The 26379-nt window shown below is 33.3% G+C and overlaps 2 protein-coding genes across 2 annotated transcripts in view; one reads left to right on the top strand and one right to left on the bottom strand.

Annotated features, from left to right (window-relative positions):
* The window catches only part of LOC129223425 (enoyl-CoA hydratase EchA19-like), a 43813-nt gene extending 23618 nt beyond the window's left edge, over positions 1-20195 (bottom strand). The window contains exons 1-3 of the mRNA XM_054858027.1: positions 20101-20195; positions 9242-9403; positions 3611-3693 (exon numbers count right to left, since the gene is read on the bottom strand). Coding sequence (XP_054714002.1) covers positions 3611-3693; positions 9242-9403; positions 20101-20191 — 336 coding nt within the window. The 5' untranslated portion in view covers positions 20192-20195. The remainder of the gene's footprint in view (positions 1-3610; positions 3694-9241; positions 9404-20100) is intronic.
* A 700-nt stretch (positions 20196-20895) lies between these two features.
* Positions 20896-26379, top strand: part of LOC129223424 (syntenin-1-like) — a 38482-nt gene continuing 32998 nt past the window's right edge. Inside the window, exon 1 of the mRNA XM_054858026.1 lies at positions 20896-20971. Coding sequence (XP_054714001.1) covers positions 20921-20971 — 51 coding nt within the window. The 5' untranslated portion in view covers positions 20896-20920. The remainder of the gene's footprint in view (positions 20972-26379) is intronic.

Genomic DNA, 26379 nt, shown 5'->3' with positions numbered 1-26379 from the left:
TCAATCTCAGTTAGGTTTTAAACTTCCCCCAGAAGAGTGGGGTTGGCATTATACTTCATGCAACAGATTGATTCCTAAGTTCATGAAGATTACCTCTGCTTCAAGTGAACTTCTCCAATTAGTATCTTGCAATTGAAAAGATTATGTGTTTGAAACAGTATCTGTCGTAAAGCTACGTTCGATTGCACGTCTATGTGTGGACACTGTAGTGAAATTTACTGTAACAATATTTCGGACCAAACCAACGAAATATTAGAAGATGGCCCCTTACATAAGACTTAAAAACAAAAAACCAAAAGTAATACTAAACGTTAATAATATCTGCTGTGAGAAAATAATCAGTTCAAATACACTATTCCTGATTTATTTAAAGCTTAAATAGTTAGCCAAGCATTAACATTATTTTGTAGACAATCACCGACACAAACGAATTATAAGCTTTTGTAACAAATAATTCCATTATGGTAAGAAATACTTTAAGTGAGCATCATTACATTGTTGATCCATTTCAAGAAAATGACTATTATCATATTATTATCTATAAATTTTGTTCAAACATTTCCTTCCAAGACGTAATGATAAAAAGCTATTGATTTGTTGATGTTACTTTTTAGTTTTTGTTGTGAGATTTCTGCATATGATTAAGTTGGTAAAATAGTGAAACTGAGCTATCTACATAAAAAGAGTATGTTTCATAATTTGTGTATAACAGTGGTCCCCAACAATGTTTTCAGAAACCAATTTCTAAATATTTGACTAACAATTTGTAACATTGTCATTAATCGTGCTCTTCGAGTTGTAACATTTCACAAAACAACGGGCAACACGGATCAGCTTGGCGGGCCGGATACGGCACCTGGGCCTTAGGTTGGGCACCACTGGTTTATAATATTGTTAGGAGTGAAATAAAAAAAGGAACACCACGGTAACATCATACATTTTCAAGCTGTACGCGTATAATCATAGTACTGAACTGATCAGTGTGCAATGTTTCAGAAGGAAGGAGGGAGAGCAGCAAGAGGGGTTGGGGTCGGGACTGTCTAGGTTTTAGTGTACTCTTTATGTACTAACATCGTGAAAAATTCAGCTTTCTCTTAATTAGCTGCGAAAAGAAAAGCGAATAGTCATATTACTGCTCTTGATAGTCTAAGGGTTTCGGAGAGGGGGGGGAAGCAAGAGGGGTAAGGGTCAGGAATTTGAGTGATTTTATAGTGTTTTCTTTATTTACTAAGGTCTTGCCAAAATTTAGCTTTCCCCTAATTAGTTGGGACACAAAAAGCATATAATCATTTACTGCTATTGCAATGTTTCGGAGGGGGGTGGGGGAGAAAGCAAGAGGGGTGGGGGGGCGGGACTTTGTGTTTTTTTAGTGTTTTCTTTATTTACTAACGTCCTGACAAAATTCAGCTTTCCCCTAATTAGTTGCGACACAAAAAACGTATAATCATAGTACTGTTCTTTCAATATTTCGGAGGGGGTGGGGGAGAAAGCAAGAGGGGTGGGGGTCGGGACTTTGTATTTTTTTAATATATACTTTATTTTCCAACATCCTGCAAAAATTCAGCTTTCCTTAAATTAGTTGCGACAATGCCTTTTTTTTAACCTTCATTGACTGGGCTATAGGGGTGTTCCCCATTCGGAAAAGTCAGTTTTTTCAATTATACCTTCTGCTTCTAATTTATCAAGCTCTTCCTCAACTTCATGTTTTAAGGCGTATGGAACAGAACAAGGTTTAATAAAAACTGGTTTAGCATCTGGATTTAATTTTAGGGAGCATGTGTAATTAGGAATACAACCAACCTTAGGTTCAAACACATCTGAATATGAAGCAAGAATTTTTGAAACAGAAACATCGACACTAGGAACATTTGAAATTTTGTTAAGGTCATGTAAATTTATGCTTAATTTTCTAATCCAATCTTGTCCTAAAATAGAACTATTTTGACATGACACAATATATAAATCTTTAAAACTTGAATTATTTTCATAAGAAACATTTAATTGTACAATACCAAGTGGCTTGAAGATCTGACCTGTGTAACTTCGAAAACACACATTTGTTCTTTGAATTGGAATATTAAGTTTTAACTTCTTGAATTCATCAATATTCATTATGCTTACTTTACTTCCTGAATCACATTCGAATTTATGTTTCAAGCCATTTAATTCGATAATAGCATACATCTTATCATTTGCATAATTATTAGAAAAAACATCATAAATTTGATTTACAGCAAGGTCATCTTGATCATGTATAATGTTGACATTTTGATTTCTTGTTTTGTTTTTGATTAAATTAGAAATGCAAACCGAAACTGAATGTCCACGTTTTGAACAATATTTGCAAGTTAGTTTATTCTTTAAAAAACAATTTTGGGTTTTATGGTTAGATTTCCTGCAATGTAAACATAATCCCTCTAATCCAAGTTCTTTAAAATTAACACCTTTAGGTTTCATGGGCGATTTTGAGCGACTTCTGAATTTTGCATTTTCATTTTTGGTTTGAAGTGGACGCTTATTTTTCACACAACCGAGTGATACTTTGTTAACAGAATTTGAAAAATTACTCTTATATACTTCCTTGTTCTCAATTTTTGCAGCTTCAATAGCTAAAGCAATTTTGATTGTCTTTTCGAACGTAATATCACCTTGTTGCAACAATTTTTCATGAATATCAGAATCAGACAAACCTCGAATAAATTGAGAACGTAATAATAAATTTAACATAGATTTCAAACAATCACTTGAATTACATTGAGAAACAAATTCAGAATTTTTCATAAGATCTTTTAATGAAGAAATGAATGTAGATATCGACTCACCATGATTTTGCAGTCTTGAAAAAAATTTATGCTGTTCGGTCAAAACATTCGGTTTTGGCGATAGATGCTGTTTTAATAATGACAGCAATTCTTTATAAGTTTTCTTTGAAGGTAAATCAGGAGCAGTTAAACTAGACAGAAGCTGGTATTGGCGGGAACCGAGGCAGTTGATCAAAACTAAAACTTTTAGTTCTTCTGTTTCTGCATCCTCATTCGATAATCCTTTTACTTTGAAGTAGTTTTCCAATCATTGTGAATAACAATCAAAATATTCTGATGATTCATCAAATTGATCAAAGGATGAATTCTGTTGAGCAAGAACATCTTTAGTACTGCGTTTTGATTCCGGAGCAGTAATATTAAGTTTATTCACAAAATCTTGAAGAGCTTCGATTAGCTGTGTAATTTCAGCCATTATCTATTCACATCGTCGCCAAATTATTATATATTTTGTACTTCATAGTCCATTGAAAGACGAGATTGAGTATTACATGATTTATTAAAGGACAACATCTTGCCGTACGTACATGCCATATCGAAACTACATCTGGACTGGGAGTGGAAGTAGAAGTTACAATGGTAGAAGAAGTAGAAGTAGAAATTAATCACAACACATGGCAATGGACAGAACAAGATGTCATGATTTGGAATTGATGTATACTAGTTTATCAGTGCATATAGCGCTAATATGAATGAAAGTAAACCTCTTTTTCAGATATTTCAACAGACAGGTGACTTAATATGTTTCATTTGAACACAAACGAATTTGATTCAGATAAAAAAATTACCATTGGACCATCATTTATTGATAAGTCAATTTTATTGCCAGCAGCAACTTCTTTTAGGTCATAACCTGCGCAAAATGTTCCACCTGAAACAAAAATAGTAGAGTAAATTTTTTTAAAAAAAGGTTGCAATTATGTAAATAAATTAATAGGGACACATGAATAACTAAAGATTTAAAATTTCCAGAAATTTTGAAGTGGTAAAAAAAAGTTTTTACTAGTTTTTTTCGGGAAAAATTTATTTTTTTATCAATAAAAATAGGGTTTCTTAATAGCTCTTGGAACATATAAAGGGCTAAGATTAAAAAAATATATGCAATCCACACATCTTCTTTTTCTGCTTGACAGAAATACACATAAAGGTAAGTTTAATTAGAAAAAAAAAAAAACCTTTTTGTTTCATAACTGAGAGCTTTCATGGTCACACACCAGAAATAAGTCATGTCGTCTTTCACCCAATTGACTATTGCACAAGGTGTATCTAATCATAAGAATTACATTTTCTGTTTTAGATTGCCTATGAAACTTGAAACAATAATTTCACTTTTTGACTTTCAAACATGATTGATATTGTTTGAAAGAAAAATAAGTATGATTTCCCTTCCTTACAATGTAACTTTACTGTCGGAAAATGAAAGCTATAGAGTTTCTATTTTTCTCTGTTTTGTATTTTACTTAATAAATAAAATGTTTTAGGGCAATTCCATGGTGTCGGATGTAAAAAAAGAAGAAAAAGTTGAATTCCATTTACCAAATATTAACTGTTCCAAAATGATCAAATTTATTTACAAGATACTTACTACATCCCACTAAATAAAAAATCATGTTAGTTTTTCAAAATAGATCCCTAAAGTATTAATTAAAAAAATTTAAAGAGTTGGTGTCGGACGTAAACACACAAATAGTAAAATTGACGATTCACTTAAAAAGCATTAAAAGTCTGTGAATTAACTTACATTTTAATTTTAAAAACAGCATAATTCTAAAGCATACTTATGTTTGAAGCATATTTCACAGTTTTCAAATGATATCATAAAGAATAAAATTATTTAAAAAATATTTTTAACTTGGTGTTGGACGTAAATTTTCGGTGTTGGACGTAAATTGTTCATATTGGACGTAAACTATTGCTCTTAAATATAAATACATAGCAATGATTACAGTTATAAATATGTAAATTATAGGTTACATATACTGAAACAAAATTTACCACGTAAATTCAAAAGTAGGGTTTATTGGGGGAAGTGGAACACCCCCAAGATCTGAAATAGCCATATGGTTTTTATATTATTTTACATTGATTATGTCACGGATCATCACAGTGATTAGTTTTGCATATATTTGGGTTACATGGAATTTTTTTCTAGGTCAGAGAACCTAGTCAAAAAAAAAAAAAAAAATCTGAAAAATATTTTTTGGTGAGTTTAAGCAGCATTTTTCAAAGAAGTGTTTCCCGGTTAGCATTTACTTTTTTATGATTGTTGAACATTCATATACAGTTTAACTTAAAGTGCATACTGCAATTAGAATTTTTGAGTAAAATATTAATAAAAACTGTTTTAGAGGAGGGGCCCCACTTATCCCGTAAAATTTCACTATAAAAGGTGCCCACACTGTGGGGTAAGTGGTTCCCCCCATAACAGTGAGGATTTGAAAATCAAAAGCAACTCAGATGAAATATTTGTGTTAGTGAAATACAGGACAACTATGATGACTTAGTAGGAATTTATAGTTCAGCTATAAAAGCTGGTGATTAATTTTTTGTCAAACTTACCTGAAAGAAAACCATCAAGATTCATATGGGTTGAATGTTGATAATGGTTCTTCCTTAGCCAACTTTACATAGACGCAGTCATTTAGTGTTTCCAATTTCTTTTTTCACTTATAGTTTTGGCAAATTTGCCAAAATTGATCTTAATCAACTGTATTACGTTCATTCAACACACCTTTTCTTAAAAAGGGTCTTACTTACCACTATCAACCCTAAATATATATACAATAAACTCATTAAGTTGTTTTTTATGCATGTTTCACATTAACTTTGAAATTAAAAGCAAAAAAAGGAGAAACACATTTGAAAACATATGTTGTTTAAAAGGATGTAACAGTGTCGGACGTAAATGGTGTTGGACGTAAAAAAAATTTTACGTCCGACAACTAGATTTTAGTAAAAAATATTCACTTGTTACAAAATGAAAATAGGTTGCATCAAAGAGATTGAAATTCTTACTTTGTATCCAAAAATACATGTATATATCTTTAAAATTATTGGCTCAGCATAATTAACTTTGCATTTTGGTGTCGGACGTAAAACAGTTAATGTACCCGAGAAGAATTCTTTTGCAAATCAAAATGAACTATATTTTGACACATTTTTGAAACATCACTAGAACACATTGTATCTTTAAATGGTTATTCATCTCAATTCATAGTATTAGTATGTATTTTTTGGAAAAAACAGAATTTCTTTGAGAGTCACCAAATATGATTTGAAAATACTCAAGATGTTGACCTTAGTTTAACCTCCTGTAACTTATTTATTACTGAAGCCATCAAATTTTAGACAGGCATTTCAAAATATACAACTCTTTACCTTTAAAATGACACCTTATTTGTTTAGAAATTTTAATTTTGAAAATTTGTTCATCTGGTTGACCTTATCATGGAATTGCCCTTTAGGGTCTATTTATTATTAGGGAAACAGGAGTGAGTTGGAGCTTGTGCCAGTGGATTTTTACTCAGGATTAGCAAATGAGACGAGTTGCTGTTAACCTTTAGGCTACGGCAACTATACAATTATCTTTTCCCTCTCCCTACGGCTCAAAGCTTTCTTAGTTCCTTCCCCCCGAATAGGACAGCATAAAGGGGGCGATGTCCACTTCGACCGTTGAGCTCTCCGCAATACAGGGTTACTATAGTGGGACACTATACTTGGCTAGTCATCACTTATTCAATGGTTTGAAAATAATTTTTTTCCCTCCTTGTTCCTTATGAGGTTCTCTAGGTTTAGATTTTCTGTAAGTATATTTGGTTCAGTTTTAAAATTGAAATCACTGAAATAACGCTTCTCATCTAACCTAAGGCTAACGACAACAAAATAATAAATATCAAACTCTATTTGTGAGGTAGACCACTGGATTCAATAAATGCCAGATGTCCTTATCTATGCGCTAAAATGCGGAGGTAAATAGCGTTCAACTGAGACCAAAGCCATTGTAAATACAATGTAGAATACCTTAGATTCAAGGGAGGCAACTTTGCTTTTCAGCTTGGCTATTCAGAAAAATGACACTAATACGTGTGTCCAAGAAAGAATCCACAATAATAGCGAACAATTCCTTCTTTGCTTTTCTGAGCAGGTGCAAGCGGAATATGCTTGAACACCGTATTCATTTACATAAAGAACGTTAGCGCTTATCTATCTTTTAGAGCATGCAAGGCACCCTTTTTTGTATATGAAGCTGGCGTTTCAAAGTCAATCACTGTCGAGTGAGATAATATGGAGAGACAGCCTACAAATCCCCTGATATCCCCATTCACTCTTTCTTCTAATTGTGGTTGAAATACCTCTAGTAATTGTTGAAGGATTAAGTTCCGCTCCCTTCACAATGCACAAGAAAAATATCTGGGCAAATTTGTTTTAGATTCCAAGTCTTTCCTCTTTTCAACATTTCCTATTTATGTACTATCTTTATAATACATTTTCACTACCCAGTACGTTGTTATTTGTGAGTAAGAGAAGATAAGTAAAAAAAAAATTCGCATGAGTAAACAGAAAACCAACCTCTTTCTTCCATTTTTTACTGGCATAAACAGTTCCAAATGTAAGAATTAATTAACAGAAAAAAATAAATAAACAGACATTAGACTCTCATTGAAAACTGAGTAAGATATATCAGGTGCTCTTATAAATCTTTTCACTTAACCTCTTTTTTTTTTTGCGCAAGGAAGAAAGAGGAGCAACCGACTTTGACTTAAAAATTAACATTTTAAGCCCCTTAAATACAAACAGGGGGAAAACTGAATGCACAAATTTATACTTTATTAACTGCTTTATAAGGCCATAACGTTTAAGAATTCCTAAGTTGAACCATAAAATTAAAAAATTCAGCGAAAAAAAAAAAATCCTCGTAAACGTGCCCCGGTGTACCATACTTATTTTGTTTCATTCAGCATATCCTTAGTCCTTTTGACTTTCTACTGAAATAATATTTGCTATAGACAAAATATCAAGGAAATACATTTATATTTTCTAAAATATCAAAATTAAGTTTTTATGCTTTTCACTCAATAAGTGAACAATTAGATAGATTTTGAGGCATAGCGAAGGGGGGGGGGATAAAAACACCCCTCAGAGCCCTTGATTTTAACATTCTTGCCATCCCTAGTGCAATAACTTTTACATATGAAAAGGCTCGTTTTGAACAGAAAACCCCCTCCAGAAGATAATTCTGGCTGTGCTAGTGACTCTTTTTATAAAATAAAAAAAAAAAAATGAGCATTTAGTCTAACTTTCAATTTTCAAACCAAAAGATTCACGACACAGATTCTTAATTGGACCTCTCTTTCAAATTTATTGATTTTAGAATGTTTTCCATGTTTTGTTGAAACGGTATTACAAATAATTTTCAGTTAAAATGTAAATAAAGAAATAAATGAAACGTGGCAAATCGCAAATTGATAAGTTGTTTCTTATTCAGCATGATATTCATTTTCGAAAAGTTAGCAAAATAAGATATGCTTTTCAAGTGTTTAATTATTTTTATAAAACCATAACAAAAGAAATATTTTGGAGAATGATGTTTCTTGCGCTCTGCTCCCTAAATATCTACACTGCTTAAACTAAATAGGTGTTTTGTACTCAGTAAAATATGCTGTTATTAATTATAGGAAGCCTTACTATTGGGTTATTAAACAGAAAAAGGCTATCAAAAATTTTTCTTTCCTTCAAGTATTTTACTTCTGCTTAACTTTCTCCCCTCTTTTTCGAAACTTCGCCACACATTCCTTCACTGGGAACAAAACTATGCCAAACGCCTCTGATTGACAGACCCCCAAAAGGGGTGTAGTGCGTTTCATTCATTTTCTCCCTGCGTAGGCGTGTGTGAAAGGATTATCAACTGCGGGAAGTAACTGGAGGGGGAAGGGAAGGACTGGTACAGACGTTGTACCACAGCCGTAGGAAGAGAGCACTTTTTGTCGGTACAGCATATGTACCGCCGTTGGCTAAAGGTTAAATTCATTCCTCGTCTGCTCACACAGGACCGAAAAACAATTTGTTTGAATTTGTGTTTTGGAAAATCTGATTGAAAGTGACCCAAACTTTTTGACCAAGGTCATTAATGGAGATGAGAGTTGGTGTTACGAGTATGTTCCTAAAACTAAGCAAAGGTCAAGCCAGTGAAAGACCCCCAACTCTCCTGGAGCAAAAAAGCAAGGCAGGTGAGGTCAAATGCTGAAACTATTATCATTGTTTTCTATGATGTTCGTGGAATTCGCACAGAGAATTTGTGCCCCCTCGGTCAAACTGTTAACCAGCACTTCTATTTCAGAGTTCTGAGAAGTTTAAGTTTTAAACATAAAAAGTAAAAATTCACAACTAGCAAAAAGAAATAAGTAAGGAGGTTTTTATACCAGTTCCATGTAAAATAGCAACAGAAGCATTTTGATCACTCTCAAAATCTTGAAATGCAGCCTTCAACTGAATAGCAGTGTTTCCATTGACACAATTTCTTTTTTCTGGTCGGTTTATAGCAATGAGGTGCAAATTGTCTCGTTTAGAAACACAAACCAAATCTGAAAGTATTTCATTGAAAAAAGATACAGTATCATTAAATTTTAAAATTATTACAAAAAAAGCATTTTCTTTTTTTTAAATATTGTCTTAACAAAATTTACAATCAGCTAAATTCGTTACAGAATTATTCATTTCAGCATTTTATATCAAGGTGTTCCGTAATCTAGTGATAAGCACTGCTAGTGCTCTTTGGTGACTTTTTGCAAATAAACCTCTTTTTTTTTCATATGATAATCTTTAGTTTAACTGTGACTGTCAGATATTTGAATCACTGTTTAATTACCTCATAGGAATTAGTATCATATACCCCACCCATGGCGACTTTTTCCTGTTGGCGCCAAGAAAGCGTCGCCAAGAAAACTAACTAAAAAACAATGCATGACGACATATGTAATACATCATTCTTGTCGATGCTTTTTTAGCACCAACAGAAAATTCAGAGTAAAAAACATGATTAAAACACTTCAGAACACAATATATACATTCAAACAACACAAAACCAGAGCGAAAAAACATCGCAATATACAAATACAAAAGTGACAACCAGCAACAGGCTCTGGGCCCAGCTAGACTGGTCCTAGTCAATTTACAATCCCCAGTGAAGATCAATGGCTCTCTTAAAACTGTCTACTCCTTTGCTCATAACCACCTCTTCCGGTAAGCTGTTCCAAGGTTCCACTACCCTGCTAAAATAATAATTTTTCCTAATATCCATGTTAGCCTGAGATTTAAATAGCTTAAAACAATGACCCCTTGTCCTGTTTTCAGTGCTAAACTTTAGCCCCGTAACATCTTTCGTTTTAATAAATTTAAACAGCTGAATCATGTCCCCTCGGTCTCTTCTTTGCTCAAGACTGTACATTTTTAGCCTTCTAAGCCTGGCATCATAATCTAAGTGGGAAAGTCCACTTATTAGCCTTGTAGCCCGCCTTTGAACCCTTTCCAATACATTAATGTCTTTCTTAAGATAAGGAGACCAAAACTGAACAGCATACTCCAAATGGGGTCTTACCAAACTTCTATATAAGGGCAGAAGAACTTCTTTAGATTTATTTGAAATAGATCTATTGATAAACCCAAGCATCTTATTGGCTTTGTTGCTAGCAATGCTGCACTGTTGGCTAAACTTTAAATCCTGACTTATTAGGACCCCCAGATCAGTAACTTTGTCTGCCTGACTAATGACTGAACTTTGCAAATAATAACTTGTACACTTATTTCCATGCCCTAAATGTAGCACTTGACATTTCCCAACATTAACAGCCATACCCCATTTATCAGCCCACTCCGTAATATGATCTAGATCCTCTTGCAGCTGATTTGCTTGTTCTTCATTTTCTACAGTCCCCATAACTTTGACATCATCAGCAAAACAATTCATGTTCCCAGAAATATTTTTGTGAATATCGTTCATAAAGACAATGAACAAAACAGGCCCTAACACTGATCCTTGAGGAACCCCGCTTAAGACCTCACTCCAATTTGAATAATTTCCCCTTACAACTACTCTTTGTTTCCTTCCGGTCAGCCAATTTTTTACCCAAATGAAAGTTTTCCCTTCTATTCCTATATCAGCTAATTTGCTAAGTAGAGCAACATGCAGTACCTTATCGAAAGCTTTTTGAAAATCAATGTAAACAACATCTACAGGCTTCTTATTGTCCAAAGCCGTGGTAACTTTGTCATAGAAATGTAATAAATTAGTTGCACAAGATTTACCTTTCCTAAAACCGTACTGAAAACTAGTCAATAGATTATTAGTCTCTAGAAAATTTACTATCTTAATTTTCATCAATGTTTCACAAATTTTGCAAACCACCGAAGTTAGACTCACTGGTCTATAATTTCCCGCACTCCCTTTAGACCCTTTCTTGAAGAGCGGTGTAATGTTAGCCAGCTTCCAGTCCTCTGGCACTGTCCCCGAATTATAAGAAGCATTGAAAATGTTTGCGATTACATCTGCTAATTCCTCTGCACATTCAACTAAAATTTTCGGATAAATATCATCTGGCCCCGGAGCCTTAGTCTCTTTAATTTTTTTCAAATAAAGTAAAACGTCATCCCTGGAAAATACAAAGTCCTCAAGCTGTACTATAGCTTGTGTCTTGTTGGTGTCAACTGTTGAGATACAGTTATCGTTAAAAACACTCGAAAAAAAGTTATTAAGAACATTAGCAATATCACTATCGTCCTGAATTAAAATTCCGTGCTCATCAACCAGTGACCCAATATGACTATTTCGAACTTTCCCCGAATTAGCGTATGCAAAAAACCTCTTGGGATTCCTGTTTATGTTATCTGCCAGTCTTTGCTCCAACTCTCTTTTCTTAATCCGTACCAAATACTTAAATTTACGCCTTGCCTTGCAATATTGGAGCCTATCTGCACTGTGACCTGTTTCTCTAAACCTATAAAAAGCAGCTTGCTTGTAATTTAGAGCGTCTTTAGTTTCCCTGGAGAACCACATTGGCCAAATTTTAGTGTTGACACCCTTTCTCCTAAAAGGAACATGATCCCTAACCGTATTCGCTAGATTTTCCTTAAACTCTTCCCACTGAAGATTCACATCGCTATTTTCCAATCCAGAAGAAAAAACGGCTTTCAAACTCTGCCGAAGTGCCACAAAGTCAGTATTTCTGAAATTGGGCACAAACCTAAAATTCTCTACTTTGTGCATATCAAATTTAATCCCAAACCTAATACTGTTGTGGTCACTATCTCCAATGTGTTCCCCTACACATAACCCCTGAACAGAGCCTTCCATGTCGCAGAAAACTAGATCTAAAATCGCGTCCTGTCGAGTACCCCGAGTTACAATTTGATCTAAGAAACAGTCACCAATTACTTTCAAAAAATCCTCTTCTCTGTTATTACTATGGTAAAAATTATTCCAATCAATTCCTGGAAAATTAAAATCTCCCATTATGATGACTGACCCCTTGCTAGAAATGTCACTAATAATACTAAACATCTGTTCGTCTTGACCCTGGCTTAAGTTGGGTGGCCTATAAATATTCCCCAAACGTAGTTTTTTGCCCTTATTACTAATCAACTCCTGCCAAATCATATCAATCTCATTAGGTTTATCATTAATTACCAATTCATTGCAAATTAAAGTATCTCTGACATAAAATAAAACCCCACCACCTCTTTTACCTACTCTATCTTGTCTAAACAAATTATACCCAGCAATAGATAATAAATCATCATCACTTTCGGTAGCCCATGTCTCGGTAACTCCAATAATATCCAACCTCTCGTCTATAATTATGCTTTTCAATTCTTCCATCTTGTTCCTAATACTACGAGCATTTGTATAAAAAACCTTAAGTAAGCCCATCTTACTTTTATTTAATGCTGCACGATTGTTTGAATCCCAAGTGTTAAAATCTTTTCTCTTATTAGCCACCCTATTTCCGTTTCTACTAAAATCCCAATAGTTAGTACCCTTTCGAATTCTGCTCCTTAAACCATGCCCCCCATTCCAACTTAGTTTTTTGATTCTGAAGCCTCTAAAACCAAACCACTAACCATTTTGACCCCTGTAGAGCTCAGATGTAGGCCATCCCTAGCAATCCAATCTCGTTTACATCTACTCCACACATCAATAAACCTAATACTACGCTTAACGCAAATTTCCTTGAGTACCAGGTTCATACACCTAGCCCGTTGGTTTAACCAACTCCTATGCACTCCATACCTGAGAAGCAAACCAACCACTTGGACATTTGCCGAACAGTTGGTTGCTTTGTCCAACAGGGAATCCCATTCCTTTGTAAACTCATCATTGTTACTATGGCCTACATCGTTAGTTCCCACCCACAAAGTAACTACATCCTCTTTATTAAATACCCCCTTCTTTTCAGCAACCCTATTTACATCTCTTACCCGAGCCCCTAGCAAACAACATCTAGCCACCTTACGTCTAACTCTGCCTATTGAGTTTCCCACCTCACGCACCATTGAATCTCCCAAAATTATGCCCTTTGTTTCCCAGTCAGTCGCCTCAGCAATAACTTTCCCCTTTACCTCTGGAATTTTCCCACTATCTAACACACAGCTAATTCTCACATCCTTTTTACTAACTTCCTCCTTTAATTCTGGAATATTCCCACTATCTAACACACAGCTAATGCCAACCTCCTTTTTGCTAACTTCCTCCTTTCCCTCTGAAGTGTTTACCCCATCTACACGCCTACAGCCTAATGCTAACTCACCCTCCAAAGTAAGCATCCTAACTCTGATTTCTGAGAGTTCAACACAATTTGTGCAAATGAAATCCTTCTCAGACTCATCCTTCCCCTTAAACAAGCAGAACATCTGACATAGGTCACAAGAAATCCACTTGTCCCCTTTACCACTTTTAACCTCCTTCATTATGCATATAACTCCCATTCTAGCTCAAAATGGTACACTTAAAAAGTCAATACAAAAATACAAAATTGGAGAAATAATGCTAATTATTAGAATTAGAAAGCATTGGAAGTAAAAGATACAAATATTACTAAATCCTACGAAGATCCTACGCTTCCAAAATACCAGAAACTAGAAAGTTTTTGTACACAACAGGAAAATACTAGAAGTTATTTAAAATGCTTAACTTAACAAATTACTATAACAGTTCACCAAGAAAATATGTAGTAATGGAAAAAAAAACTTTTTTCCAACATGCATTTTATATAACAAAAACTTTTCTCACACTCTACTAAAAAAGAGCAAAGTGAGATTCAAATTGCGATGTTAAAAGTGGAAAAAGGCCCCAAAACCAATGACAAACAAAAAACTATCAGAAAGTAAATTATGAGCAGAAATGCTAACTAAATTACCAGAAACTATAAGTCTACTATTTTATATTTTTAATAGGACCATTTCAGTCAAAAAAACGCAAAGTTATTCAAATTTTGATGTATGAAAAGTAGAAAAGTCTCGAAAGAACACTTCAAACATAAACAATGCAAAAATACCATACATTAATTTGCTATCCAGAACTACTTTTTGAGTGTCTAAATCCAGACACTCAGCCTGAAACTACTAATAAATGAAGAACTTATGTCAAGAGCAAAAACAGAAAACACAATTTATCAAACAATGGCACCTTACAGAGACACACCCCCATGTTTGACATTATTTTAAATTCACAGTCAAGTTTGAAGAAACTGGCATTTTCTAATATTTACACATCAAAACACACTGCTGAATTAGATAAAAACACAAAATAAACTTTCCTATAAGTTACATATCACACATGCAAAAAAAAGCATCACAAGCTTTCCAGTGTGCAAAGAGGCTACACCTTTGAACAGATCTAATATTGTCTTCGGGTTGCCAAACATAGGTTAGTTTCGCCAGGAATGACATGTTTAAAAAAATTATCGCCTCATTGGCGAAAAAAAAAATTTCAATTTTGTGAAAAAAAATTGGATGTCGCAAATGGGTGAGGGTATATCAACTCAGAAATGAGGGGTCCGGGGGAAAATCTTCTCCCCCGGAAAATTTTCGAAATTATTGTTTTATGAACTCGGTTTCAGACGATTTTTGGTGATGTTTGAGAGAAGAGATTCGGGGGCCATCTCCGGTATTTTTATGAAATCTAAGTTTTTGAAGACGAATGTAGGTCATGTTTGGGAACAAACAGTTTTTTGAAGTTGAAGCTCCAAAAAAGTTGAATTTAGATAACTTTCGATGGTATAGGGAAAAGGACTTTTAAGGCTTCTTTCCCAAACTTTTTTCGAAAGTAGAGGTCTAAACACGACGCAAAAAGTTTTAGACTCTCTTTGGTTGAGAGGGAAGGTTCAGGGATCTTAGGAATATTTTCACAGTTGAAGCCCTGAAGACGTAAGTTAAGACGATCTTTGATAGTGGGGACAAGGGCGTTTTCCGGGATTACTATGAGGGCCTTCTCCTGGTACTTTTTCGACATTGAAACTGTAAATATGCAATTGTTGGCAGTCACTACTGGCGTTAGGGGAAGAAATGAAATTTGGAAAAAAAAAATACCTTGCTTTCTTTTCCCTGCTGCGAGGTAGTTTAGGCTTCTGATTATAATAAGCAATTAGCAACACTTCTGCAGCAATTCTTTGCTTCTAAGCTTTCATTGCAGACAGTTGCTTTCCTTTTGTGCAAACGAAGTTCATTTTGACTCAATTGTGTAATAATTAAACATTCTATAATTACGTGAAATACACCGCCAGCTCAGTCATTTCCAGCCAAGGACTGCAGTTTCTTGGAACTGAAACAGTAATAAGTTTCCCCAAAATAATAGATTTTATCTTTCCAAATTCAAATTTTTATGGGGGTCCGACTCTCAATTATTGAGGGGGTCCAGACCCGTCGGACCCCCCCCCCCCCCACCGGCCACAATGACCATGCTATCCCCTTAAATGTCTTTATAATCACTTTCCAAAGCAATGGCGCACCCACGGAGGGCGGCTAAGGGGCTTAAGCCCCTCCCAGAAGCCAGAAGGAATTTAAAAAGGGTCATAAATCCCTTGACCAGACCAAATAAAAGGCATAAAATTTCGTTTTTTGGCCTTTAATTTTGGAAAATTTTTGGAGGAGGGTCCCAGATCTCCACCTCTTCCTAATTTTACCAAAGATGACTTTAAATAATTGTTCTAGGATTTCAATTTTAGAAAATATACATATTAGGATTAGATCCACTTACTCGCTTTCTTCCTTAACTTGGCCAAAGATGGTTTTTTGGGGATTTCCATTTCAAACTATTACCTGCAGGGGATCTCTAAATTTCCCCTTTCTAAAGATTCCAAAATATAGCTATGTAATATGTTTTTAGGTGGGATAAATCCCGAACCTCCCACCCCTTCCCTGTCCCCGGACATGACAAAAGTTAACTTAAAATTGTGTTTTTAGAGCTTCAATATCTGAACATTTATCTGGAACCCAAACCTTTCCCTACCCTAACATCACTAAACATAATACTCAAAATGCATTTTTAGACCTACAATTTCTAAAAAAAATTCAAGGAAAAATACCCATTCCTAAAAGTCTCAACATGATCAAGGCCTACGCTAAAAGCCTATTCTGGATCCTTGGTTCAACTTGATCTGTTTTTTAGGTCTGACACGGTCTCAATTGTCTTTCGGATTGTAATAAAACACAGCGCTAGGAAGTCTTCCTCGCAGGGTTGGCAAAAACCCGGGTTTTTTTAAAAAAGCCCATGGACCCAGGGTTTTTTTGAATAAAACCCAAAAAAACCCGACTAAAGCTGGGTTTTTTAAAAGAAATGTGGTTTTTTTTGTCTTTTTTTAGGGAAAATGTGGGGTACTTGTAGCATATTGTAGCGTAAGTATATGGACAAAGCACAAAAATTGTCTTAGGGTAAAAAAGCTGGAAAACTAATTAAAATTCAGCGTTTTCTGAAGAAAAGTATAAAAGACAACAAAACCCAAGAATGGTGAAGTTTCAGATTTTTTAGTTTTCATGATTACCAACAGTTGAGGCAAAGTTACTTCTCGAGTGAGAAAATCTCTTGTTCGTTTTTAATTGCTACTACTTTTTTTTTGCATTTTATTTTCCTGAATTTCATTTTGTTATGCAAAACTACTGTAGAACCTCAAGTAGTGTTTGCTCCCTTTTTACTGAATTCCAGCTTAATCAAGATATTTCTTTCAATTTTATGTTGCCAGTTTTTCTATTTCTGTGTACAAACTAAGAAATATTAAACTTTTTCGTAAGATAATGAAAATACTGTACATCCTGTTCTGTTTTCTGAACGACCGTTTGACAAACCTGTTAATTTCTAAAAAATATACCTTGTGTTTATTCGAGATTTGCGACGTGTTTGTTTGCAGGAAATAATTCACATGAAAGCCTTTTAGCTAGAGTAGTTTCCTCTGTACAATCTGCAAATATTTGGAAAATCAGACGTGACAGGACTTAGTCAAAATAATTTGAGTCCATTTATTTATCAGTTAAAGAAAAAAGTTAAATATATTTAGTTAAAATCTTTGAAACATTTTTTTAATGCTGTTAAGAGTTGAGAAATACTATTTCAAAAAATTCATTTTTTTATGTCCAATGTCTATGGTGAAGAAGAAATGAAAAAGAAGTTTAAATTGTGAAAGTATTTAAATTAGTTTTTTTAAAAACTTCTCAGAAAATTTTAAAAACCCAAAAGTGGGCTAAATAATGGGTTTTTTTAAATGGGTTTTTTCAAAAAAACCCATTGGGTCCGACCCAATTGGGTCCAATCCGGCCAACCCTGCTTCCTCGTGTCTCAACGTATAAAATTGTGTTTCTAAATTTTTTCGGGCAAAAAAGTTTTGGGAAAAGCCAGACCTCAAATCCTGACCCTTCTTATAAGAGAGCTTAAAATGCATTTTTAGGACTGTAATTACAAAAAAAAAGAGGATCCTTAACCCAAATTTATTTCCTAACTTTACTACCAACAATGTCCCGAAAATGCAGCTTTAAGATTAAAAATTCGAAAAAATTCTGAAGGAGATCCCTAAATATCCCCCAGAACTGTCACTCCCCAAAATAGAATAAGTATGCATTTTTAAAACTGCCTAAAATTGATTTCAATTTTGAAAAAAATTTTGGGAGGAAACTCCGAATATCCTGCATCCTCGTTCCAAACGAAGTCCAAACTCCCAAAATTCAGTAAAATAAAGTCACAGTTCAACGGCAAAAAATTCCCAGAGGTGAGCCTTCGGATTATTGTTGTTGTTCTATGTTTGTCTAAAGTTTTATTAAAAAAGACCGAGTTTTAAAAAAAAACAGAGCAGATCCCTTATTGCCCTCTCTAATGTCTCCAAAGACAGCCTACATATGCGCTTTTCAGAGTTCAGCGTCGAAAAATTTCTGGAGAGAGCCCCAGAGTCTTCTCCATTTCCTCAACATCACCAAAGACAAGCATAGAATTGCATTTTCAAAGCTTCAATTTTGGAAAATTTCCAGGAGAAACCTCTATTCTCTAAAGTCAGCAAAGTTAACCTAAAATTGTAATTTCAATTTTGAGAAAAATATACGGAATTAAGAAAATTTAATTAAAAGATATTTAATTTTTAAAAAAAAGGGGGAAAAAAAGGCTTTTTCACTACTGAGGAGCACACCACTTCTTTTTCTAACTAATATTGTTACAATTTTCTTTATTCAAATTTTTTTCTTAGTTTGAGAATGATAATGTTGATGTGTGTCTTATTACCATTTAAAATTTAAACTCATTATGTAGTCAGATGGATGAAGAGAAAGAAAGTACTGAGAAGAGGAAATAAAACTATTGTGTTCTTTTAAAGTTTATAGAAGTCAACAGAAAATCTTAACTACACTAAAACGAAAAAAAAAAAATCTGCATCAATCTGGAGGGGGGGGGGGCATTCTCGACATATGCCCTTCAATTCACGCATGAGAGTTCCTTACGAAACTTCTAGCCCCTCCCAGGAAAAATTTTGGATGCACCACTGTTTCAAAGCAATTATATTTTTTAAGATCTTCATAAAAACAAGTGGTGTTATTTTAAACCAATTCGAATGCAACTGTTTGCGCAAGTCCTCTGCTACAGAATATGAAATATAAGAGTAAAAATAATGGTTTAAACAAAATTAGTGATATCTAAGCAGTAGAACAATAAAATAGACAAAAACAAGCGAGTTTTCAATAGATGCAACTGGATTTCAAAATGCATAAAAAATTGGGAATAATGTGTAAAAGCTTAAAAATAAGCTAAAATGTGGAAATTTTACACCTAACCAGTAATAGTTGGCAAGTATGAAACCTGGACATTTTTCAGCATTTAGACCAACTCTTTTAAATAAATACTACACAAATAAATCCTGACATTCTAATGTAACTTTATATTGTTTGACAACAAGATAAAGACTAATAGTAAAAGATCAGTTGTAAGAAAAGTTCATGAAGAAGAATAGACAGTCTAACAAATTGTAAAAAATAAATAAATGTGCACAAATTGAAATTTTTAAACTTTGAAGGCTATAAATAATATTCCTATCAAAACACATTGTTACTTTTTACATGGGAATAATGATAGCAGTTATCTTTAAAATGTAAATGATAACTGAGCAATACAACTAAGAAAATTTTGTAAACAAATCAGCGACCTGAAATCCACTCTTTTTAGATTAGAGAGAGTTGACAGTATTTCCATATGAGGCATTGGAAAGCAAAGGGAAGAAAGTAGCATTTTGTAAGTTTTGAACAAAAAAAGACGCATTCAAAGTTCAAACACTATGTTTCGTTGAAAAGTTTTTCTAAATCTTGCTGCACAGCAGCACCTACTAGGGATAACTATTACCATTTCTTCCCTTAAAACCAGATGGGAGTTTCTCCTACCATTTGTATAAGTATATCCAATTTTTAATTTTTACACTTACACCCCTTTGCTTCCAGGAGCTTCATATGTATCCAAAGTCTTTTAATTGTCCATCTCATTGAGTGTAAAGGTTTAACTAAGCATGATTACTTTTACATCTCGCTAGTAATTATAGGGTCTCAAAAAGTACAACTTCAACTCAAGGTGCATTAACAGCTTCTACCAAATTATTTGGTGACAATTTATCACTCATTTTTTAAGAATTTTTTTAAGAAATGAAGGTAGATAATACATTTTTTTCAATTTAGTTCATCAATTTTAAAGAAAAATAATCGATGTTTCACAAAGTAGGAGCACTAAAAGAAGTTCCTGACAAACTTCTAGTTGCATTTTATAAATTTATACCTTTTGAAAACTTTCTCAGGGATGAATATACTTTGAATTTCACAAATGTTCGAAATGAATGCCGGCTGTTAAAAGTCAAGGAAGCTGCCATGTTGGAAAAATGTAAACAAAACTTAGCGCCATCTAGTGGCTGTTTTTAAAACTAGAAAAATAATAAACATCGATTTGTTTTGTTGTTTTTGAAATTTATTTTGTCTTTTCCTATTTCATAAATGTTAAGGTTTTATGTCTTCAAAAATAATTTGTAATTTTCCTATTTCTTGAAGGCATGAGATTTCAAATTTCGAACTCAAACAAAATATTTCTTCTTTATGTTTAGGTATGATCTCAATGATGTCATCATTAATGTAGCAGATGACTCGTTGGTTGAACTCCGTCTTGGGATAATTATTGCTATCCTTGTATGTAATCAGATGATAAAAAGAGCATGTGATATTGACAGTTTTAAACGAAATTTTGCATGATAAAACTTCTTTTAAACAATAGAAATTTCAGTTAAGTAACTTAAGTTTTTTTTTTTTGCAGTATTACTGCGTAAGTGAGTATTTTGTTTTGATTATTTTAGCAACCTTTCATTGTAAAGTTTAAAAGCTGCTTCAGTATTTTGCAATACGTAATAGTTGTTATATTTTGTAAAATTTTGTTATATTTTTACCATAATTTTTATTGTTGTCACAAATATTATTTGTTCTGAAGTAATCTTAGAATTTGTAACATTAGGCATGAAACGTTTATTGATATTATGTAAATGAATCATTTTTCATAACTAAAAATTTTATACCATGTCTCTCTTTATATTCTGAAGGTACACATTGCGAAAATGTCTCTATATCCTTCTCTTGAGGACATGAAAGTGGATCAGCTAGCTAGAGTAATTATTAATTTTTTTTCATTGTATTTGAGTTTTTAACGCTATCATTTTTAATGGGTAGATGTTAAAGGTTACCTATCAAACACAGTGAAAACTGCAGCTCTGTAAATCGACAAATATTCTGAAATAGTGCCCGAAATAAAAAATATTTTACATGCAGATATGGACAGGAAACTTGATTTTTGTGTTTTGTATAAGTGGTAAAAAAAAGTTTCGTGTGCATTTAATTAAAAGCAAGTTGAATATATTGTTTATTATCCATTTCAAAAAAATCATACATTAATGTGTTGTTAATGAAAATAAAAACTTGGGCTTGGATATCCAATTTTAAAATTATAAATTTCAAACTATCACGGAATCTAACAATTTCTTTTATTAACATGTATTTTCAGAGAGCTGTGTTGATGTATAACAATCAGAGGTATTCTCTGGACCTTCACCATGCTATTTTATATTAATTTTATACAAGTTCTAAGCCAGGCTGTATCGTAGTCCGCGTTGTAATGACCTTTATGAAACTGAACTAATTTATTTTCTTCAAGAAACTAGATTTTTCATTGATTGTAAAAAAAATTAGATTTCTTGAAAACTCCTTTTAGCTAATGAACTGCTCATTTTTGAAACACGAGTTTAAAACATTGTAACAATCTTGAAGTTGTTCAAATATCACCCCCTCCCTCAAATTTTAGAAACATAAAAGTTAATGTAAAATGTGTGATACAGTTTTAGCTGGAAGAAATGCCTCTCCATTTTACTTGTTATCAACAATGCAAAAAATTCTTTCAATAGGAAATTTGACTTTTCTCGCACTTTTTGAACAGTTGACCATTTACTGTAATTAAAGCTTTTAATTAATTGGAAGGTACATAATTGTATCAGAATGTGTCACCAGTCTTGCATAATATAGACGAACAGGCGAACGGCATTTGCAGAAAATTTTTAGGTCTGCAGAAATTTTTTTCAAATTGTTAACATTAATGAAAAAAAAAAATAATAATTTTTTTTAAAAGAGAATTAAAAAAAAAAAAAAATAAAAATCCCAGTTTATTTTTGTTAAAGCCTTTCTCCAAAAGCCTTTTAAAGTACATGTGTGAAAAAATTGATGGTTTTGGCAGTTTTCTTCAGTTAGTGAAAAAATAAGAACTAATTATATGTTATTGTAAAAAAAAAATGATTTAAAGCACTTTTTTTTTGTCTCTTTCATATTTGAATATAAATTTAATTCTTTATTCACAAGGGTGAATTAGGCAAAATAATTATTTTCAGAAAATTTTCCAGTTAGAATTTGTGTTTGCAGAAAGCTTTTCATTTTATCTTAGTCTGTGTGTAAAAACCTAAGGAAAATGTCAAGAACTGTCAAATACTGACATTGTTAAACACAGTAATTACAGACATTTTTTATTTATTCATAAGATTTTCTGGTGCTGAAAAATTATGTAATTATAATTTACACATCATTTCAATCAAGTAAATTGAAATTCAACTAATAAATTCAATTAGACTAAATTTAGAAATTTTTATTTCAATTAATGTGCTGTAAAAATAGTTATGGATATTGAAATTGTTAAATCCAGTTTTCAAAGTTGTTCTGTTTAAATTATTTAAGAACTAAAATAATTAGTTCCAAGAATTTATTAATTTAAAAATCGTTCTCTGTCAGGATTTTTTTGAATGAAAGTGAAACTAAGTTGATCAGCACTCAATGGTTAGTTGTAAATTATCTAAATATTTTTGATGACCCACTTTTTTTTGTAACTTTTGTTGTTAACTTTTTCTGTAAATTAATTTACATTTACAATCTATTTCTTTATTGTTTTGTTAGAACAGTTGGACTAAAATTGGGGTGATAAAAAGAAAAGTCAGTCGTAAAAGCTGCATCGGCAGAAAGGCCACACTTCCAAAAATTTATCTTTTAACACGTAAATGCTGCAGTGTTTCTTCTAGAAATTACTGTAGCTATAATAGTTAATGTGTACATAAAAGCCCGTATTGTCATTTGTGCAATGTGCAAGTATTTTGAATGCAACAGAATTCTTGGGTTTACCAATAGATCTATTTCAATCAAATCTAAGAAGGTTCATCTGACTTCATAGGCGTCGGAAGCGGGGGAGCTGGGGGAGCTTGAGCTCCCTCTATAATATTTCAGACCGGCTCAGCTCCCCCGGAAAAATTCTAACCGTATAGCTCTTTGCAGTACATTGTCTATCTCAAACCTGATTTCAAAAATGAGATCTACCTTTTTTAGGAATTTCCACATAATAACCAACAAAGAAAGGGGAGAGATGAAGTGGTCAGTACATTTGTGTTTCCCTCTTTTCAAACCTCTCGATTCCCGGAAGAAAAAGAAAAGTATTGAAGACAAGTTATCTACATATGGGTGTTTTCCGCCCTCTCCACTTTGAGCTTGTCTTTCGCAAGTGTATTACACATTACACTGTAGCTCAGTTTAATGTTCATGCCATTTGTATCTCACACTTCCACTAAAAAGAGATAATCGTGAGCCAGTTTTGTATTTAAATATGAAGGTGCTCCAGACACGTATCAAAAAGAAGGTTTCTAAGGTAAACAACATCTGACCTTCCGGACGCTATCTAAAGAATCTCCGGCGAATCCTTTTAAATTCGTTGATTAAAACAAACTTGCAAAATATGAAACGAAAGTTAAATTAAAATACTGAGTGGTCATATAATATTTTTGTTTATAGTAATCATCAAAAAAAAAAGAAAGAAAGAAAGAAAGAAAAGGAAAGAAAGGAAAAAAAAAAAACAATGCAGAGGAAGAAAAGAAAAAAAGTTCAATTTACAAACAAATTTATTTAGCATTTTTATCCATCGTTTCTTTCTCTTTTTTATTTTTTTTCATTTCTTCATAAAAAGTTCAGCCCCGATCAAAGAAAATTCTTTAGCGAGTTCTCAAAAGTTTAGCAATGTAGTTATTGAACAAAAAATAGTTCTAAACTAATTTTCGAGGGATTATGATCGTATGTTTCGGGTGTTAAATTCCACGTTTTGATCAAAAGATACGATCCCCTACCTCCTAAATTATTAAAAAGCGTTGCAATGTTCGTTTTTGGAGATCAATATCCTGAAAATTCGCGGAAGAGAGCCCATGACTGAACACCTTGCCCTCCACAATAAGATAGATTATATAATATTCCGTTCAATTTCAAAACATTGCTATGCCTCTAACTAGACACGTACCGAGTAGCACTTTGGCCGAGTACCGAGTACTCGGCCTTTCATTACTCGGCCGAGTACCGAGTTACCAAGTACTTGGCCTTTCACTACTCGGCCAAGTTACCAAGTACCAATTATGTTTTAAGAAGAACCACGGACACACATGTAATGAATTTTGAACTTATTGGAATAGTTGTATAGACCTTGTCCATATAACAGTTCTTAAAATTAAATTCCCTGCTGAAATTTAATTACGCATTATTTGAAAAATTTTGTTTTTGTCAAAAATTTTACAAAAAAATTATTTTTAAAATTAAAAATAAATGAATAAAAGGTATAATTAATCAAGTTGGAATTAAAACAAAGTATACCAATCTATTATAGTTCTAGTCCGCCAAACATAAATAATTTTTAAAAGCAAATAAAACAAATGTGCAGGAACACTGCAGACACGTATTTCTGCATTACAAGGAACGTCTTTTTCAGCGCATAAAATGTGAGCTAAAGAATGTAAAGACATTCGACAGAAGAATCCGACTTTTGGCGGATGCCTTTAAATCCACGAGCTCACATTTTGTGCATTGAAAATGGAATTCCTTGTAATGCCAAAACACGTGTCTGCACTGTGCTTTTAACATTGTTTTATTTCCATTTATTTTTTAAGCAAAGGTATTTTTATATTTCTTATAACTAATTTTTGTTTGTAGCAAAAATCCATTTTTAATATAAAACTTCATACTAATATAAATTCATACTTTCTACTATTACTTTTCTGCACAATTTTTAATAAATAAGTTTTATTAAACTTTGGGAACATTAAAATAAAGACTAATTCCATTGAAGCATTACAGACTTCATTATTCTCAAAATTTAAATTTGACTTGTAAATGATTGCAGAAAATTATATATGCTTGCGCTTTTTTATAAATTTTAATATCTGTCTTGGACAATATTCAATATTTTTTGCAACTACTCGGTATTGGCCGAGTATCTGATCAAAATTGGGCCGAGTACCGAGTGCTCGGCAAATTGGCCGAGTAGTTACCGAGTACTCGGTGCGTCTCTACCTCTAACATTAACAAATATGATCTATCTCGAATAATTTTCGGAGAGCGACACCCGAAACTCCTCTATGATATCAAAAAAGAAGGATGAAAATTCAGTTTTTAAAACTACAATTTCTAAAACTTTAAGGGGAAGGAATCTTTTACAATAACCTCATTGAGGAACGCTCTCTAAGACTTCAATTTCTAAAAAATTCCAGAGAGCCCTAGAACTTCCCCCTTTACCCTGACATCATTGAAGACCGTCTTCAATTGCGTTTTTGGAACTTCAATTTTGAAATATTGGGAAAGAGATGTAAATCGATTGAGGACAATCCTTGAGTCATATCATTTTCCCTAACGTCATAAATATGGTCCGAATTCGCGCTTTAAAGACATAAATTCCGAAAAATTTCCAGGGAGGGCATTTGAACATTTTCTCCCCTTAACATTACCAAAGACCGTCTAAACTACGTTTTTAGAACTAAGATTTCGGAAATTTTCCGGGACTGAAGCTCCAGGACCCCCCCTATTGATGTGTGCTCATCTTCGAGAACTGACCGACCCCCTTCCAAAAAAACCAGAAGTTTTATCACCTCATTCTCTCCATATACTATTGAGGCGGTGAGAAGCAAGAGGATGTAAGTAGCAAAATTAAAAATTTGGAGATAACCAGTACAAATAGTAGAGAAACCTTTCCTCTGTCTTGGGGTGAGAGATAATACTAGTAGCGCTGGTTGGTGCTGCTGTACAGCATGATTTAGAAAAAATATTAATGAACTCTTACCTGAGACGTTATCTTTAAACGCATTTTACTCAAAACTTGAAGATATCCACTTACATCCCTTTATTTCTCACTGCCTCAATTTATATATTAGATATGATTGAAAAACATTACTGGGAAATGGAGAGGAAGACGAAAGGATCGACAATCATTTCAAATAAGAAATTTTTTTTCAAGTGCTCCCCCCCCCCCCTTCCCCGCCAAAAAAAAAAAAAAAAATCTGGTGGCGCTACTGCTTCTGTCCCTTGCATCCCTATCTTGAGCCCCAGCTCCCCCTACGTTTATATACTTCCTACGCCTCTGTCTGACTTTGTAGAAGTTTGGTAAAACCTCCTTGGTTGGCGTCAAAAACCCGAAGGCAAATGTCAAGAACTGTCAAATACTGACATTGTTAAACCCAGTAAT

This window comes from Uloborus diversus, chromosome 5, assembly GCF_026930045.1.
Source record: "Uloborus diversus isolate 005 chromosome 5, Udiv.v.3.1, whole genome shotgun sequence".
Lineage (NCBI taxonomy): Eukaryota > Metazoa > Arthropoda > Arachnida > Araneae > Uloboridae > Uloborus > Uloborus diversus.
Note: the sequence above shows the minus strand (reverse complement) of the source record. Positions and strands in the feature narration are given on the sequence as shown.